This window comes from Notamacropus eugenii, chromosome 3, assembly GCF_028372415.1.
Source record: "Notamacropus eugenii isolate mMacEug1 chromosome 3, mMacEug1.pri_v2, whole genome shotgun sequence".
Taxonomy (NCBI): Eukaryota; Metazoa; Chordata; class Mammalia; order Diprotodontia; family Macropodidae; genus Notamacropus; species Notamacropus eugenii.
In genome coordinates this window covers 61,560,282-61,579,410 of record NC_092874.1, presented here as the reverse complement: position 1 = coordinate 61,579,410, position 19,129 = coordinate 61,560,282, and the positions used below count along the sequence as shown (strand labels likewise).

Genomic DNA, 19,129 nt, shown 5'->3' with positions numbered 1-19,129 from the left:
TTTTACAGGTGCAGTACAAGAAAGACGCTCAGATGATGCATGAACCAGTTTCATATCTCCCAAGCCTATTTTTAGACCATGCTTTGAAAACCAGCAAAATGTTCAGCGATGTAAGTTGGCTTTTATTTTATGAGAGACTGACTGGCCACTTGTAATACAGATGTTTCTCAGTTCTCCCTGCACTTTCTGCTGTGTGTATTTACTTCTTTCTGGACAACTAATTTGATTCAAAATAGTGATCTCCTTACATAAATCATCCCAAGACTATCATTTTCGAATAATAATTCCTGTTAGACCTTTAGTGTCTACTGCTAGAAAAATCTCTTTCTGAAGTACAAAGACCCTGTTCTTCAGAAAGATAGTTCCCATTTCACTTCTTGTCTTTCCTCTGCTTTCTAATTTTTTAAACTGATTCTCAATGTCCTTTTATGTAAATGAAATATCAATATGGATCTGTATAGATGCTCATTTTACTCCTTTTCCTATGTTGCTGCTTGTTTCTTTGAATCCATGATGCCAAATTTGTGAAGGAATAACCCAGCGTACTTAGAGGTATTCAGTGGAAACAGTTTTTTAAAATAAATTCCTTGTCGAAGATATTTCTGACATATTCCAGTCTGGACTCATAGTTTGTGCCTCTTGCTTTAGTCATCCAGAACATTCAGACCCTTAAGAAAAGTATTTCTGGTTTTCATTATGGCCACCGGCTGTTAGAAAAGTCCTGTTTTTCAGAGATAACCCTGGACCAGTCTTCCAAGGAAACACTCACTTAGTTGAGCTCTTTTACTTGGCCTCAAACATGTTATCGGGTTTGTTGTTGTTGTTATAGAGCATATTTTTGAAAGAGACAAGGAATGAGAGAAAAAAATATGTTATGGATGAAGATACATGGCACAGATGGAAATCCTTGCCTTGGACTGTCATGATCATGAATTCAGAGTTCCATTTTCGTAGTTAATATGTAATAATTCCAGACTCTTCAGCAATGAAGGACCTCTTGGTTTTAGAACATATTGATATTATTTTTAATGAAGAGTGCTAGATTTGGAGTGAAAGAAACCAGAAGTTTGCATGTTAGCTTTGTCATTCCTACTGTGACCTTGGGCAGATCACTCAACCTCTCTGACTTTGTGGCCAAGGCCTGGCCGATCTGTTAGAAGGAGGATTATATCATTCCTCGTACACAGATCTCTATCCCCTAAAGCAGTGCCTGGGTCATACTAGAGGTTTCAGAAACACTTGTAAGTTGCACGGGCTCCCATATGCATCAGTTTCCCGTCTGCAAATGGACAGTTAGCTTATTTGTCTGAAGCATCAGCAAGGGATAATTTATTAATTTGCTTATTGTTCTTTAGGTCTTTATTCTGAAACATCCTTCTGTCATTCCCATTTTCCCAGATACGAGTATTATCTACCACAGCTGTGCATGCAAACTATTTGGCTTCTAAATTTTAACCTAAAATAAACTGGAAATTTCTTCTCTTAAAAAAACACATACCACTTCCATTATAATTGTGCCCAGTAATACATTCATATTTACTGTGTCCTTGATGTATTTCAGAGTAATATAGTAATGGCATACTTATTTTAGGTTATTTTAGGTTCATTCATTCATTATTATGTAAACCTATTTGAGGGCAGAAATTTGGAAATTCTCCCTCCCTCCCTCTCTCCTTTCCTTTCCTTCCTTCCTTCCTCCCTCCCTCCCTCCCTCCCTTCCTTTCTTCCTTCCTTCCTTCCTTCCTTCCTTCCTTCCTTCCTTCCTTCCTTCCTTCCTTCCTTCCTTCCTTCCTTCCTTCCTTCCTTCCTTCCTTCCTTCTACCCTTCCCTTCTTTCTTCCTCCTCCCTCTCTCCTTCCTTTCTTCTTCTTCTTCTCCTCTCTCTTCCTTTCTCCCTCCCTTCCTCCTCCTTCCCTCTCCCTTCCTCCTCCTTCCTTCTCCCTTCCTGTTCCTTTCCTCCTCTGTTCTTTCTTCCTGCCTTCCTTCCTTCCTCCCTTCCTTCTTCCTGCCTTCCTTCCTTCCTTTTCTTTTTCCCTTCCCACCCTCATTCCTTCTTTCCTGCCTGACTTCCTCTCTTTCTTTATATCTTCCTTTTCTCTTCTTCCCTTTTCCTCCCTTCCCCTCTCCCTCCATCTCCCCTCTCTGGCTGTCTTCTGTTTCTGTCTCTTTTTCTTTATATTTCTAGCATCTACTGGCCTGGAACAAAGTATATGCTTACTATATCCTTGCTGTATCTGCTGAATGTGTTTTGAGGATCACATGAACAATTGTACTCATAGTTCACTGCAAGTGTCTAGCCTATAGAAATGCCCGCAATTATTATTATTACAATGAAGGAAATGAAACATAAAGAACTGTTGACAGACCCTAAATTAGATCTCAATTCCAAGCCACTGAAACCACATTGTCATGTCATTTCCTCTAAACCCACAGATGTGGAATTCCATACTTATGCATGTTATTGACTCTGCCTCTTTTTCAGTTCCATTCACTTATTCTTGACTCATAGCTACCCTTACAAAAATCAATAAATTTCCTTGAGCTTTCTACTTCAGTTGTTTTTCTTGCACTCTTTTTTTAACCTTCAAACGACAATCAAACCATCCCCAGTAACTTTATTCCATGTCACACATTCTTGTGACCTAGACTTTGTTGCAGGGTGCCACATTTCTCTTACATAAATGATTATGATAAATTAATATAAGGGTACATTTAATTATATTATTTTGGTCAGAAACTGGGTTTGGAAGGATCTGGGCATAAGATGGAGGAACTGGACTTCACCTATACATTATATGCCATGCGTAAGTCAAATTTGTAATCCGCTGTAGGGGCATATTTGCAATGATCCATCAGTAAGCATTTAGTAAACTCTTGTCATGTGCTAGACATTATACAAACAGAAACATAAGTGAGACAGACCTTGCCCTCAAGAAGCTTACATGATAGGGACGTCTTAATGTATGTACCCTTATGCATTTGAGTCAGCTGACATTCATGATAACTAGCCAAAGCCATAGATTCTTGTTCATATTTAACCTTGAAAGTTTAATGTCCCTTGTCTAAGAGAAGAATACGGTCTTGATCCCTGGTTTTTCCAAGGGAAGACAATGACTACTGATGTTGATTTCCTGGTATGGAATGCTAGACTTGTGAAACTCACACATATCTGTGAGTTGCAGTCTCTTTCATTTCTTTTAAAACCTGGTGCCTCATAGTTTGCAAACAAGGTGTAATCTTATAGATAAAAATATCAATGGTTTGCTTGTTTGAAGTTTCAACAAAGGAAATTTTATTAGTTTGCTGATTGTCCTTTAGGGCTTTTCTCAGAAACATCCCCATGTCATTCCAAGTTGCCCAGATAAAAGTATTAACCAGTATGGCTGAGCATGTGAAATACTCCTAATTTCTTGTTGACTTTGATAAAAAAAATGAATTGAATTTTATTCTTAAAAGCTCATCCATTAGAATTTTATCAAAAGATGCTTAGTATATTTATATTTTAAAAAGTTGAGCATTTGAGAATTAAAATTATATTTTGAATGATGACCTTCAGCTGACCTTGATATAAGCTAACCTTGATATAAATCAGAGGTTCTCAACTATTTTTGGGTGACAGAGTCCTTTGACAGTCTAGTGAAGTCTCTGGACCTAATTTTTGAATTTTTTTTTTAAATCATCATTGGAGGAAATTTTAAAATTTCAGATAGAGTTTGGTGAAAATAAATATGTATTTTTTCTCCATGTACCCAAGATCTCTACATGGTCTTTTGATAGTCTATAGATACCAAGTAAAGAACTATCGATTTATAAATCATTATCCTTTCCAGCTTAATATAGGAGAGATAGAATTATAGGTAGTGAAATTAAATACCCTTTTATATGCAAAGTATATTACAATAAATTTCAGGATATTCAGTTTGAGATTGTTTTTATGTTTTCATGAGGAAATTTTAAGTTTGTTAGGAAAATATGACTAAAACAGCATTTAGTTTACTCCAGTTTGATGAAAATAGGGTTTTAGTGATTGTTTTTCCGCAAGTATGCATGACTCCCACTAGGAGGCATCAGAGACTGTTAAATAGAGTGAATTTAATACAGGAGAAAGTTCTTTGTAGTTCCAGAAAATTGATGTTTTTTAGACATTTCTAAAAGTCTTTAGAACTAAAGTTAATATTTATTTTGGGACCAAAGTCTTTGTTATATATTTACTTTGCCAGATGTGATAACAACAAACTCAGAAGTTTGCAGTTTTAGGAAAAAGCAATTTATTCATTAGTTCATTCATCAAAGAGATATTAAACATCTATTGTGAGCAAGGTACTATGGTAGGTGCTAAAAAGACAAAGGAAAAAAACAGATTCTGCTGCTTTCGGAGAGACATTCTTGCTGTGGTTGTTGGAGGTCAGAGGCAGGGATTATGATATTTATGCAACTAATGTAACCCATCTATAGTCAAAGTAAAAATAAAGTATTTGGGGGAAAGAGGGGCACATTAATACCAGCAGTATAGAATTCCCGCAGCCTATCACAGTTGAGCTGAACTGGGAGGGTGATATAGGAATTGCAAGAAAGAGTGGTGAGACGAGAGGACATTGTAGGCCTGTGGAGAAGCAAATGTGAAAGATGGAATGTTGCGTTTAGAGAATGGTAAGGAAGCCAGTTTAACTGTGACTCCATAGGAAAATAATGTGAAATCAGTGCAGTTGGGAAAAATAGATTAGAACCAGATTGTGGAGGGTTTAAATGCAGAACAGAGGAGTTTTTTTTTTTTCTACAGGTTATAGATCCTTCAAAATTAAAGAAATTAGGAAGGAAAGCAACATTTTATTAAGCACCTGCTATGTGCTAGGTGTTATGCTAAGTACTTCATAAATATTATATCGTTTGATCCTCATAATAAGCCTAGAAGTTAGGTGATTTTTTTAATGTCCATTTTACAAATGAGGAAATTGAGGGAGAAAGTGGTTAAGTTATTTGCCTAGGCAGGGGCAGAGAACCTGCACCCTCAAGACCACATGTGGCCCTCTAGGTCCTCAAGTGTGACCCTTTGACTGATTCTACAAGTTTGTATTTAGTCAAAGGGCTGCCCTTGAGGACCTAGAAGGCCACATGTGGCCTCAAGGCCGCAGGTTCCCTGCCTCTGGTAGGGTCACATAGTAAGTATCCGAGGCCAGATTTACCTGATTCCAGACCCAGCTGTGCTGTTATCTACTGCACCACCTAACTGCCTCTGGAAAGAAGCAAAAGTCATCAAGTCCATCAATGAAACAGTTAATCAGCAGGCATTTGCTTCATGAGTAGAATCTACTGATATTTGTTACATCTGATTTATGATTATTTTAGTTAAAAATGTAATATGATAATACCAAACAATCTTTTTGTTTCCCTAATTGGGGAAACCATATCATAGTGGTTAGAGTTGGACTTGGAGTTAGAAAGCCAAGTTCAAATTCTACCTCTGATGTTTTGTAGCTTTGCAGCCTTATTCAAGTCACTGAACTTGTAAATGCTGCATTCACTTCCTTAGGACTTAACTACTGATTCATAGATGAGCTGTGCTGTCTTCTGATGAAGGGAGTTTCTACGTTGGTAGTTCCATGTACTATTGAAATGATGCCTCCTTTGGCTCATTTAATGCGGATGGTATTACATGAAATGATAAGGCAGGAGTTGATGGTATTTTCTACACTGAGCAGATAGAGAAATTGAATATTCAGCTTGCTATATGGATTGGGTAATGAGTGGCAGGGCCAGAATTTAATTTGAAAGACATCAAGTCATCAAACGTATGCATGCTACATGTAATGTGTTATGTTAGTCACCAAGGATACAAATGTAAAAACCAACAATCCCCTATATTCTATTGGGAGAACCAGTGGAAACCATTAAGTTAGTCATTCCCTCTACTTGTCCAGTCTTCTTACACCTTACTCCCCACCTAGTAACCTGTGATCCAGTGACCTCAGCCTTCTTACTGTTCCTCGTATACTCCACTGCAGGTATTTTCACTGTCTGTTCCCATGTCTGGTTCTCTCTTTTCCCTCCTCTCTATCTCCTACCTTCTCCGTCTTCCTTTAAGTCATTGCTGGCCTCCTTAATCTCCTGGCCTTTGCTCTGGCGCTACCTTCAATTTATCCTGTTTGTATCTTTGTACACAGTTGTTTGTATGTTGCCTCTACCGTTAGACTGTGAACAGCTTGGGAGCAGCACTGTTTGTGTTTATTTGGTTTTCTGTTATGCCTTTTGTCATATCCCAAGTACTCAGCACAATGCCTGGCACATGTTGTTACTATTATCGTTGAGTTGTTTCAGGTATGTCCAACTCTTCGTGTCTGGCACATAGTAGGTGCTTAATAAATGCTTGTAGACTTGATCTGAAGCATATACAAAATAACCTGAGGGAGCCAAGCATGAGTAACTGGGCACCTGAGCTGAGCCTTGAAGGATGCTGAGTTTTAAGAAGAAGTAAAGACAGAGTTCATTCTCAGTAGGGTGTTTATTGTTTTTCAGTCTTTTCCAGTTATGTCTGACTCTTTGTAGCTCCTTTTGGGATTTTCTTGGCAGAGATACTGGAGTGGTTTGCCATTTCCTTCTCCAGCTCATTTGACAGATGAGCAAACTGAGGCAAACAGGGTTAAGTGACTTGCCTAGAGTTACATAGCATGTAAGTGTCTGCAGCCAAAATTGAACTCAGCATCCTATCCACTACAACCCTTAGCTATCTCAGTAATCCTCTGTAAAATGTGGGGAGTCAAGAGATGGAAAGCTAAGTCCATGGAATCAAAAGTAGGCCAGTTTTATTACAAGATAGTGTAAGTAACAGGGAGTAAGTAATGTGAACTATGTAAAAGTAGGCGATCTCTAGATCCTGACAAGTGTTAGATACTTTATTGTAGAAGTAATGAGGGACCACCAAAGATTTTTTGAGCATTCAAATGATGTGATTACACCTCTGTTTTAGGAAGATTATTTTGGGAGTTTTATAAACCCTTCCTAAATGACTCGGTTTTCAAGAAACTGATGCTGGACTCATTTTTGTCTACAAATCTCAGTTCCCTCTCTTCTCTTTCAACTTCAGATTCGTGTCCCAAGCTTTAGATACATACAGTGGAAATTTCCTTAAGGTCTCCTCTCTTCTGGTTCCTCTTGATACCCATTTCTGACCTCTCTCTCTCTCTCTCTCTCTCTCTCTCTCTCTCTCTGTCTCCCTGTCTCTCTGTCTCTCCCAGAAACTGGTTCAGATTCATGATAATCTCACTAGAGGATGTCTCTTGGTTTTGCTTTGCCTTTTGTCAGTCAAGATTGCTCCTTACCCTGAATGATTTCTCCAACAGTCATGTCACCACATAGCTGCCATGTTTGCTCTATCCCTGTCTATGAGTCCTCTGTCCAATGTGCTATCACATTCTTATTTTTAGTAACTCCTTTCTGTTCATCCTCATAGCTTTCATTCAAGGTCATCACTGAGTATTTCAGAATTTTTCAGCTGGCTGCTCCTAGATTCTTGGTTTCCTTCATGTCCTTAGTCATAGGCCTTTGTCCTCCTTTTAAAGTAATCTAGGTCAGTGTCCAGTTATCCTACTCCTGGCTCAAAGGCTTTCTTGAACTTTAATGAACCCATGAGTCTTCCTTCTTCTTTCCTTTTTCCTTCCCTTCCTCCAGTTATTTTTGTATTTTTTCTATGAATCTATCCCTGATCAATTTAGTTCAACAAATTTGACATTTATTAAGCACCTGCTGTGTGAAGAAGGATGAATATCAGAGAGAATATTAGAGAGAGCAATTCTTGGTGTCAAGAGGACTTTGGTTCCAACAGTGTGGTCTCTGTGATCCTGGGCATGTGATTCAACCTCTTGGCTCTTCTAGGCAACCCTCTAAGGCCATAATTTCTAGAGTGATTGATGATTGGCATTGGTGAAGGGAATTTCTTTTTTGGGTGTTCCCTAGAGCAGTGAAATCACAAGTCTAGTACCTTCACTACCCTACACCCCATCTTCCCAATGTACAGAGCACTGTGTTAGGGAATGTTATGGAGATTAAATAAAAAGTGATTCCTCCCTTCATGGAGTTTAAAATCTTATAGGGCATTATTGTACATAATGCAGCCTGGCATAATATAAATCACAGCCTGGGAGGATTGGAAGGGAGACTTAACAGAAATCTTTTAAAATTCACTTGAAGGAGTAGAACATTTTAAAAGTCTGAACATTCAATTATGACCTCTTTCTATTATTACTTAATATTGTTGTAATTCTCTCTGGTGTATAATGTTTATGTTCCTAGTTTATTTAAAGGATTGACTACACAGAGGTGTCAAATTGCAGCCTGAGGGCCACAAGCAGCTGGCAAAACTCCCAAGTGCAGCAGAATCAGATTAAAATGTAATTGGGAAATGTTTAGCAAAATCAATAAAAATACAACACAATATGGATGATATGAATTTGTGTTTTCCTAAGTTAATATGTGGCCCACAGGGATCCTTTCTATTTGGATTTGACACCATCAGACATCTCCCATATGTATGTCTGTGTCTTGTGTGTGTGTGTGTATGTATGTGTGTTCATGGAAGGCAGGCAAGTCTGGTTTGGATTATAGGTAGGGAGATTAAATGTAGAATGCGATGAAAACCACATCTCTAAGTAATTAATCCGTACCTAAGGGTAAATGCTATTTGATGATGGTCCATTTCATTTCAATGTTTAATTGCTATTATGAATTAGTCCCTTTTGTTTTAAATGTTTGAGGCATTAACAGCTTAGTGGGTAAAGAGCTGACTTTTTATCCAAGAATTTTGCCCCTGACACATACTGGAAGGGTGACATTGGACAAGTACCTTGACCCCTTACTGCTCCAGACACTCTCTTAATATTATCAGGTGTAATGAAGGTGCCTTCTGTTTTGGTTGGTGGAGTTTCCTCAAGTGGGAATTTCCTCTTGTAATGAAATCATTCATCTAGCTCTTATTCCATCCCTATGTTTTTTAAATGCATTTCCATATTCCCTATTTAGCGTGAATATAAGAAAGGATTTGAAGAAAGCAAAGGAAGTTATCATTTTGAAGCAGACACAGCTGAACACCTCCACCATAAAGGCAACACAGCCCTCCAGAGTCAGGTATGCATTTAACTGGATAATTCTTTACCAAACTGAGAGGGACTTCCCCCAGAGTGGCCATTACTCCATAAGGACAAAACAAACAAAAAAAAACATAGTAAGACTTGCTGATATTAGGATGGATTTAGAAATAACAGATATTCTTTGGAAAACCTCAAATGCCATTTTCTAGACTCAGTTTTTTGTAAATACTAGGACTTCCTGAAAATCTATGGTTCAACATAAAACTTCAGTTTGCAAAATAAAGGTAATTAACATAGATTTATAATTTTGAGTTGTGAATTAATTTGTCAGGAACTAGAGTTTTAAAAAAAGTTTTTCAGTTCGTTTGCTTAGTAATATTGAGAAAAGATCATCAAATTAAAACAACAAATATTGGTGACACCCTTTGATGGAGTCTGTTCTCATTCAGTTTCCTTCTGTGTAAAATGAAGAGTCTGGACTGGTATCTATGAGATCTCTTCCAGTTCTGCTGTTCATTCCATGTGTATTCAAGAAGAATAAATCTCTGTTTACATGGGACGCATGTTTCTGCTCAAAACTTAACTGGGAGTACAAACAATGCACTTTTGTAAATGTACCAGAAGAGACATTTTCCATTTCCCTTCCAGATTTTCTTTTTAAGCCATACTTGTCTTTTAGTTAGAGAAATCTTTTCTGAAGCTGCTGTGGGGTTCAAGAGACTACTCTTGGGGAAAGACATCATAGGAGCTTCTGGATATCTATTCAGTGTGGCTCCCAGCCCTTTCCTTGGTACTCTTCTGCAGTAACTCTTTTGGGGAAATCTACCAGCAGGGCAGCTTCTGCAGAGAATGACTATTTTTGCATGAGATCCTGTGTAAACCTATTTCAGCTTATATTTAAAATCACCATAAATTTAGAGGGTTAAGATAGAGTGTTATTAAGAATGTTGTATGGTCTTTGTGACATATTCTCTCTTTTTTTCCTCCCCTTCCTTCCCCCAGTGACATCAGGATAGAGAATGAGGTTCATATTTTCCTCCCTGTTATGTGATTTACTAATGTACTATTTACTAAAGTTCAGTATGACCTAAAGGTTATGTTCACTCATGTAATTTATGTTGGCAGTAGGTTATTTTGTACATGTCATAATACAAAATTGTTTCTCATATCAAATCTTAAAAAAAACCCAATATGATAAATTAATTCCTCCCTTGATACACTATCTGATACATAATTTCCTGAAAATATCATATTGCTTTCTCTCGGAATTTGGTGCAGAGAGGGAAGACATTTTTATTTTTGCACAAATAAAGGACCTAAAGGGAATTTCTTAAATGATTAGAATGACTATAGCTAGATTTCATTTTAAATAGATGATTCCTTTTCAGTGTATGTTAATTTAATGCTTACCTAACATATTAACATTTTTGATGCCTTTCTATTACTTGTATTAAAGGTAATTAGAGTATAGTGTAATAGAGAGAACATTGTCCCATGAAGCAGGATCAGAGTTTTAGTTCCCTATTCCACTTTTTCCTCATTCCCCTCCTGCTATGTGATCCTGGTCAAATCACTTAACCTCCATAGGCTTCCATTATTTCATTCATGAAATAAGGATGCAAATATCTGGCCTTCTTGAAATCAGGGCCCTGGATTAAACAGAGAATATATTATAGCCCTAAGGTCTATAATTTTGTGTTTAATCTTTCAGGTTCCTTTCAACCTAAGCATTCTATGAATCTAAGAATGACGACAAATACCTAATAGTTTTACAATGTACTATGGCCCAAATTAATTTGCTCTATTCCCATATAATTTATTTCTTCATCAAAAATTCTTATTTTTATTTTGTTTTTATACAGTATTTTATTTTTTCCTAGTTACAAAAAGATAATTTTAACATTCTTTTCTTTAATTGTTTCAAATTTTCTTCCTCCCCCCCAGATCGTAAGCAATTTGATATAGGTTATATGTATTCAGTCCTTCCTTATAATTTATGAACAATCTTTTTTTAAAACAATGAAGTTGCATTCTAGTTTGTAATGGAAACTTTTTTTTTTTTTTAACAATCTAGGTTAAGTACAAAGAAGGGTATGAAAAAGCTAAAGGCAAGTCGATGCTTGAATTTGTGGACACCCCATCTTACCAGGTTTCCAAGGAGGCTCAAAAAATGCAAAGTGAGGTTGGTAATTTTTTTTTTGTTTGATTGGGGTACAAGATCCTTAAGTTGTTCATTTATTGTGATGTCCAGAGTAAGGCTCTGACAGATCCTAACACACTAAAAAGGCTTCCCCTCCATATCTGGGTCATATGTTGGTCATTTGAGGACCAGTGTAGCCAAACTCAGATGTGTCAGGGAGGTGATTTTTTTCAGCCATAGCAACTCTCACAAACTATCTACTAAGTTGCAGAAGGGTTGCTTTCTCCATCATAGGAGGGAATATACAGAGATGAAACCACAGCCGGTGGAAATGCAGAAATATTAAGGAATGGTTGTTTGTACAATTACAAGTTGTTGCGTGGACTGAGTCAGGAAGACCAGCTTTCAAGCTCCATTTCTAGCACATACTCATGTTATGACCTTAGGGAAGTCCTTTGACTTCTGTATGCCCTAGGCTCTTCTGTAAAATTCTAAGTTGTAGTACAAGTGATGTTGTGGCTTGATAAAGGGAATTTCCTCACCTGGAGTTCCCTAGACCAGATATTCTCAGAGTGTGGTCCTGGGACCATTGGGGTCCCTATGACTCTTTTAGATGATCCATAAGGTTAAAACTATTTTCATAATAATACTGACATTTTATTTTTTAATTGAGTAAATTTTAATTGATGTAGCCCACTTAAACAAAAGCTCTTTAGAGACTCCTTCAAAAAGTTTGAGAATGACTGCTCTAGACCAATGAAATCACAGATCTAGTCCAAAAAGAAACAAAACTCTCTACAATGAATACATTAAAAAGAAAGGACAGTCAATTCACTGGCTACTTTATTTGAATGACAAATAACAATATTCGCCAAATCTTTGCATAAATTGACTTTGTAACTGAATTCATAAAATCAACAAAATTTCAACATTGTATGGATATAGTCAAGGCAATTAAAGGTCTTAGTTCTTGGAGAAATGACTGCAGTTAAATAATTATATGAAGCATTTTATACAGTAGATGTAGCAGGGTGGGTGGAATGAGGGTCTTTCTTATACTTTCTTAGATTTCCTAGATTTTTAGGTTCCAGAGTACCTATATTCCCATCCTGCCTCCAACACATGCCCAACTACCGGTATGACCATGGATGAGTCATTTAACCTGAGAAGTGACCCATGCAACTTCCTATAAGTTTGTGTAATTGTATCTGCCAAAGGAGTTTATACATTACAAGTTTCCACACTAGTGAAAGGATGATTTTTTCCCTACTTTAGCTACTAAAATATTTCTGTAATGGCCTCTGCCAGACAAAGAACAAAGCATGCATAGAAGTGTTATTCAGTGAATTATCTGGAAAGAGTGAACTCCGGGTCTCGTTGCACCTGTATGGATTACAGTATTCTGATTATTGGCACTAACTCCCCTGCCCTTGTCACTAATCCACCCAAAGGGAATTTTCTGGAAAGTCTAAGGACAAAGTGGAAGATCTATGAGTTAATCTGCAAACTAACGTTTAAAAACAGTGATAAGTGGTAACATCTTGACACACCAGCAATCAAAGGGTAATTTATTAGTGCTTCAGGACCGATTGTATGTTTCCCTTTCTCTTTCCTCTTCTCTTTTCCCTTTTTGTCTGTATTTTTCACTTCCTTGGTATGTGACATCTTCTCTCTTCTATTCATTGATTTTCTTTGCTATTTCTTCCCTTCCCCTTCTTCTTCTCTTTCCTTCCCTTGTTTTCCCTTCTCCACCAAATTTCTTAAAATTAAACCACAAACTAATTTAACTAGCTTTACTTCCATGTGACTGTGAATTGATTTTGTGGGTCAAGGGCATTCAACAGACAAAACAGATTCCCCACTCCTAAATTATGCCATCTGGAGGTACTCATGTGAATATTTTGTACTTTCCTGCCTTAAGACATGAAATGACTTTAGCAGCTGATAAACATTTATCAAGTACCTACCACGTGCTAAATCTTAGGGACAAAGAAAGTCAAAAGAAAGTCGCTGCCCACAAGGAGCTAACGGTCTAATGGGGAAGATGATATGCAGACAACTATGTACAAACAAGTTAAGTTATAGAAAGGATAAACTGGGAAAAGCAGCAAAGGGAAGGTACTGGAATGAAGGAAAATTGGGACAGCCTTCTTGTAAAAGGAGGAATTTTAGCTGACAGTTGAAAGAAGCCAGGGTATCCAAGAGGTGGAGGTGAGGAAGGAGAGCATTCTAGTCATGGGGGACAGCTAGAGAAAATGTCGAGTGTTGAGAGATGTTGTGTCTTATGTAAAAAGACCTGAAAGGGGAGGGTGTGTACACACACACACACACACACACACACACACACACACACAAACACACACACAAACATATACATACAACAATGGGGGAGGGTAGAGAGAAAGGAAGAGACAGACAGACACTGACTTTGAATGCCAGAGGATTTTATATTTGATCCAAACGTTTAGCTCTTAGAATTGTTAACTTAGTTTGGTTATAGACATATACTTTTCTGCCTAACACTGGAAAATTTCTTTGGACTTCACTTTGCTGTTATATCTGTGTCTAAAACAATCAGACAAAAGAAATGTTGATCATTAAAGAGTGAACAATTCCATTAAATTTCTGGTTTGTCTATGTGATAACATACATATACCTGGTTACATACACCTGGTTTAATTTTAAAAATCTGAATTGGGTGTTTGGCATCAGAAAATTAGTCTTAGTGACCTTGTACTCAGCTGTGAGGATGACCTCTATTTCTCCTTGACTTCTTCCCTTCACTGGCAGCTTCTACAAAGGATTTATTACCCTCGGAGGAATTGATTTAATTCTTGGGCTCTACGGGCCTTTGCTTAGTATCGACTTTCCATTTGTTTTTTTTCCCCTGTTCTAAAATCTAGAGTTTTTACCATGATTTTAAGGAGGAAAGATCAAGGATTGGATGTTTGAGAAGAGAGCCCTGGGGTTTTTGTTATTGTTGTTAGTTAACTTATAGCAATTGCTGTTTTAAGCTTGGTTATTATGCTACAGCTTACTAGGCTTTTGAGGAGACAGATGAATACTTACCTCTGAACAATATCCTTGGGCTGAGCCTTGCCATAGTAAGAGATATAAATACTGAATAGATAAAATTCATTTAAAAACATCAGCTGTAGCTTGGAGGTATCAGTGGTTTTCATTTGTAGAGAGAGAAACATCATGATGATTCTTCTGGACTGTTTCCTTTTTGGTAATGACATTGTAAAAGCTGCTCTAACTGAACCTAATACACATGCTGTTAATCATTTACTACTGCTAGAACTCCCTTTCTGTCTTCAGGGAAAATATATTTAGATCATTCAATCAACACGTATTTATTTAGTCCTGTTTCTACCAATTGAATATATTTGATGCTAAAACACATGGGCATCAAGGAAGAAATTACTCATTATACTTTTAAAAACTGAGATGCTCATTTGTAGATTTGAATACCATTTGAGGACTTTGGATACCATCAGGGTTTCTTCAGAGTGTCTGTATCCACTGGGGTCTCTGGATTACCAGTCATTTTGACTGAAGTAACCCATCAAGCTAAGTTTGATTTCTTTTTCGAGGAATTTTTAGACTTAATTGGGCAGTTCTGATATCATGCAGTCATGGCTATGTGATGCTGAGTAGCCTCACACAGGCTACTTTGCCAGGAGAAAAAGAAGGTAATGAATGTTTTTCATTTTGCTTTTCACCCTAGTTCAACAGTGAAATTAATCATAGAAGGCAGTAATCAAAAATCTTAGCAGAAACTTGAAATCCTCCTGTTGATAAAAGGGCTCTGAGTTAGGAAAAGAATGACAGTGACCAGCTGATTTGTTCTTTGACATATTTTCAATAGCTATTGGTATTTCATAAACTAAGGGGTCATTCTATCTTCTGAAACAGAAAATTTACCGAAAAGATTTTGAAAATGCAATCAAAGGAAGGCCATCACTGGATTTAGACAAAACTCCAGAATTTTTGCATGTAAAGTATGTCACAAATCTTCTCAAAGAGGTAAGGACTTTCTGGTATTTGTTTTGGTTTTTACAAAAGCTACCATGAGCAGAAAGGAATAAAATGGCCCAGGGAATATTTCCCTGGCAATAGCTCTGTGTCGTCAATTTCTGTGATATTGACATGGTCATGCAAAAGAATGGCAAGATCACTGGATTTAGAGTCCTGGTTCTGTCACTCATTGGCTATATTGCCATGGTGACCCTCAGGCTCCTCATCCATAAAAGAGATAATAATATTTATGCTACCTCCCTCATAGGGTTTAAACCTTAAACAGTATAGAAAGGAAAGTTATTATTACTATTCAGTTTGATGGATTTTTGTTTCCTTATGTCCATTTGCTCTTTCTAGGTGGCAGTGTGGATAGAGCACCAAGTCTGGAGTCAGACCTGAGTTAAAATACAACCTCAGAAAAAATAGTGGTTAGGAGGATCAGATGAGATTATATACATCACTTAGTACATTATATATAAACATTCTTTTGCTTTGTTCATATTGCCAGGCATCCTATATTTAGCCATTTTAATTTCATTGAACCCTAAATGATGTGAGTCTAATTTTTTTTTCTTTGACACCTTCTTACCTTGACCTGGGAAAAAAAATCTGTTGGTTGTTTTCCTTCTTCTACCATATAGTGAAAACCTTAATTCTGAACTTGTCCAACATTATTTATATCTGATACAGGTAGTGAGATGGATAATGAACTAGACCTCAAGTTGAGAAGGAGGAGGATGGCCTGGATTTGGGAAAGTACAGAATTATTTAACTGACCTTAAACTTCCCAGGAAAGCAAAGGCTCATCTTTGCAGTGCTAACATGTTAGTGGTGTTAGTTTATGGAAAGAAGGGACCGTCACTGAATCTGAAGAAATAATGATGAGTTTTGAACAGAAGGCAATGAGAAGGCTTATGCTGAGTATGAACAGGCTGTAATACATAACCAGTGAGGAACTCTGAAGAACCAGTAGTAAAGGATATATCATAACGAAATTATATGACAGGAAGAAAAGTTAAGCTGGTCCTTGAATGATAGAAATAAATATAGTCATTTTTATTGGCCTTTATCTGAACCCTTTCCAACTTCTTAGAATCTACTGAAGCTTGCACTCTGGAGTGTACCTTTGAATAACCAAAGGTGCAACCATCCCCTAATGGCTTTAAGTGAATCTGATTTTAACCATATGGTTTCAGATCCTACCTATTCCTTAGAATTTCCTTTTATTTTATAAGAGAATTTTATGAAAAAATTTCATAAAGTGAGGACATCAAAAATGATCTTTAGCTAAATTACAAAGCTTCTAGTTTGTTTACTTTCAGAAAGGAAATCTTAATTATTTAGTGAAATGGAAGTGAAAGCTCTTCCAAAGTGTTGGCACTTAGGTCTAAATTAACTTTGGTTGTATTGATTTCTGTGACTCTCTGAAAAGTAAATGAATACAGACTAAATAATGTAATATCTGGCAGGACATTAGCTAAGTTGAATACCAGTTAATATCTCACTACATTGAACTGAAGATGAGACTAAGGGAGAAAATGAATCATTCTCTCAACTGAAGCATAAATTCTGATCATTAAAGGAAGCCTTGACTTGCATTTGAGAATTCAGTATTTTACAACAATACAACATTACTAAATTAGAATTGGGGGCAAAATCTTGTGCTTTCTAAATTGAATTTGCAAAAATATCCATCTCTATTGAAGTCCATTTCTGTTAATAGAAATAACCTTACTCACTCCAATAGAATGAGAATGTTTTAATTATTTTAGCATCAATCTATAAATCAAGGTTGGTTTTGCAAAGATGATAGACACATTCAGTGACTAAAATGAATCCATACTTATTTTTTTTTAAACTTGTGATCCATTATATTTTTTGATTTGTAATTTTTCATTCTTTTCCAGCTATGCACTTCAGGTGATTCATATTTTATAGAGGATTTTCAAAGAAACAGTTCAAATAATTAATAAGAAGCATGTCTTCCTAAGATCTCAGGCACCATTTAAAGTGGAGACATATTTTTTATCGCTGACTATGGGACATAAAATATTGGGAGAAGGGATAAAAGGATAAAGATTGACAGTGTTGGAGAATCTTCTGGACTTGATTAGACTGAGAAATGCAGTCCAGAAATGAAATAAGGAGCATTAACACTAGTCATTCTCAATTACTCCACCACATTTTTTCTTCTCACAGTGCACCCTTTTAAAAAAAGTTTAAAGTATTCCATCATTTAAATTGATATTTCCTGTCTTGAAATTGAACATTCTTTTCCTACAGAAAGAATATAGAAAGGACCTGGAAAATGAAATAAAGGGAAAAGGAATGGAACTTAGTTCAGAGATCCCTGACATTCAGAGAGCAAAAAGAGCGTCTGAAATGGCAAGTGAGGTTCGTACATCAAATTTCCAAGTTTCCATTTTTGCTTTTTTATTTGAACTTGTTACTGAAATGTTGGCCATAGAAACTGACTTTTTAGAGTAGAAGTTAATTTAAATGATTTCCATTGTTTATTTGTATATTACATATTATATTTATTATATTACATACTATATTTATAGCACTATTTCTCTACCCATAATTATGCTACAGAAAATAAATGACTTAATGACCCCAGAGGAGTTAACTATGTTAAACTAATATGTGTCAAAGGCAGGATTGGGACCCAGGTCTTCTGGACTCTAAGTCCAGTGCACTATGAACTATACCACTGCTGTCAAACTCAAATGGAAATAGAAACAACTAAGCTGTATATAAAGATCCCTGTGGGCCACATATTGATTGGGAAAGCCACCTATTAATACTATCTGTTTTATTGTATTTGTATTTAGTTTGTTTAGTACTATTTATTAATGTAATAGTTATAATTAGGTAATAAAATTACATTCGTTAATAAATATAATAAAATTACATTTTAATCTGGTTTGGACCACACTGAGCCTATGTTTGATATGACCACTACACCATCATGTTTCTTCTAGATCTTGAATCTCAGTTTTATTCCTCTCTTTATCTCATGCCTTGGCTCATTCCCTGACAATGATATAGAAAAAGAGGTTAAAGGGTTCTGTTACCCAGAATTGAATAGGAAGAGGAGTAAGGCATTTTTGTAAATATTCCCAAACTTCCTTTTGAAATAAAAGTCCATCTTCTTAATACTAATACTGTTCTTGTAACATTGAATGGTTTTAAGTCAAGAAATTAAAATCTGCAAAGAACTGAAGCTGACAATCAGCTAGTTCGTAATGGGAGAATATCATTGTGAATGTGAACATATATTAAAATGAGGAATTAGACTGGAGAAATGGTGTAAAGGGTATCATTGGAGGAATGTATGGTCAAGAAAAATAAGGTATGAGCATATGCTGAGCATTGCTGTAATTAGACATTACAGCCCACGGGAAGGGACGCAGGCAGTTGATGGAATGTTGAGTTTGAGGTCAGTCTCAACCAGGACTACTGAGGGTATGAAGGAGAGTACAGGGAAGAAGCCTGAGAAGGCAGGCTGGAGCTCACTTGGAAAGGGTTTTACTTCAAGTGTTTGGAGTAGGGATCAAGGCCCCTTGAGATGGTGCCACTGGGTGTAAGGAGGGTACCTTGGCCCCAGAGACAGGGATGAAGGAGGGCTCACCCTGGTCTTGTTGAGAATAAAGGGTGTGGCCACCACCGTATTTAGGAAAATTAAGTTCTGGCATTGGCAACTAACTCTCCACTTAGGTTTTTGACACTAGCACGATGGTGATGTATTCCAAAGAGTTTTGAAGATTTGTTGCCATAATCCATGGTGCAGATACATTGTGTGGTTTAAAAAATATCATTTTTCTAAATTTCTAAGATGGTTCTATTCCTGAGATATGCGTGATAAATGTTATCTGAATATTTAA

At 36.7% G+C, this 19,129-nt stretch overlaps 1 protein-coding gene across 5 annotated transcripts in view; it reads left to right on the top strand.

Annotated features, from left to right (window-relative positions):
* NEBL (nebulette) overlaps positions 1–19,129 on the top strand; it is a 450,583-nt gene that overhangs the window by 370,097 nt on the left and 61,357 nt on the right. For 3 of the 5 annotated variants that reach the window (XM_072651667.1, XM_072651668.1, XM_072651669.1), the window contains 5 exons: positions 9–110; positions 9,012–9,116; positions 11,154–11,261; positions 15,138–15,248; positions 17,526–17,636. The exons of the other annotated variants lie outside the window; for them this stretch is intronic. In XM_072651667.1, the coding sequence (XP_072507768.1) occupies positions 9–110; positions 9,012–9,116; positions 11,154–11,261; positions 15,138–15,248; positions 17,526–17,636 (537 nt within the window). The remainder of the gene's footprint in view (positions 1–8; positions 111–9,011; positions 9,117–11,153; positions 11,262–15,137; positions 15,249–17,525; positions 17,637–19,129) is intronic. 5 annotated transcript variants of the gene reach the window in all.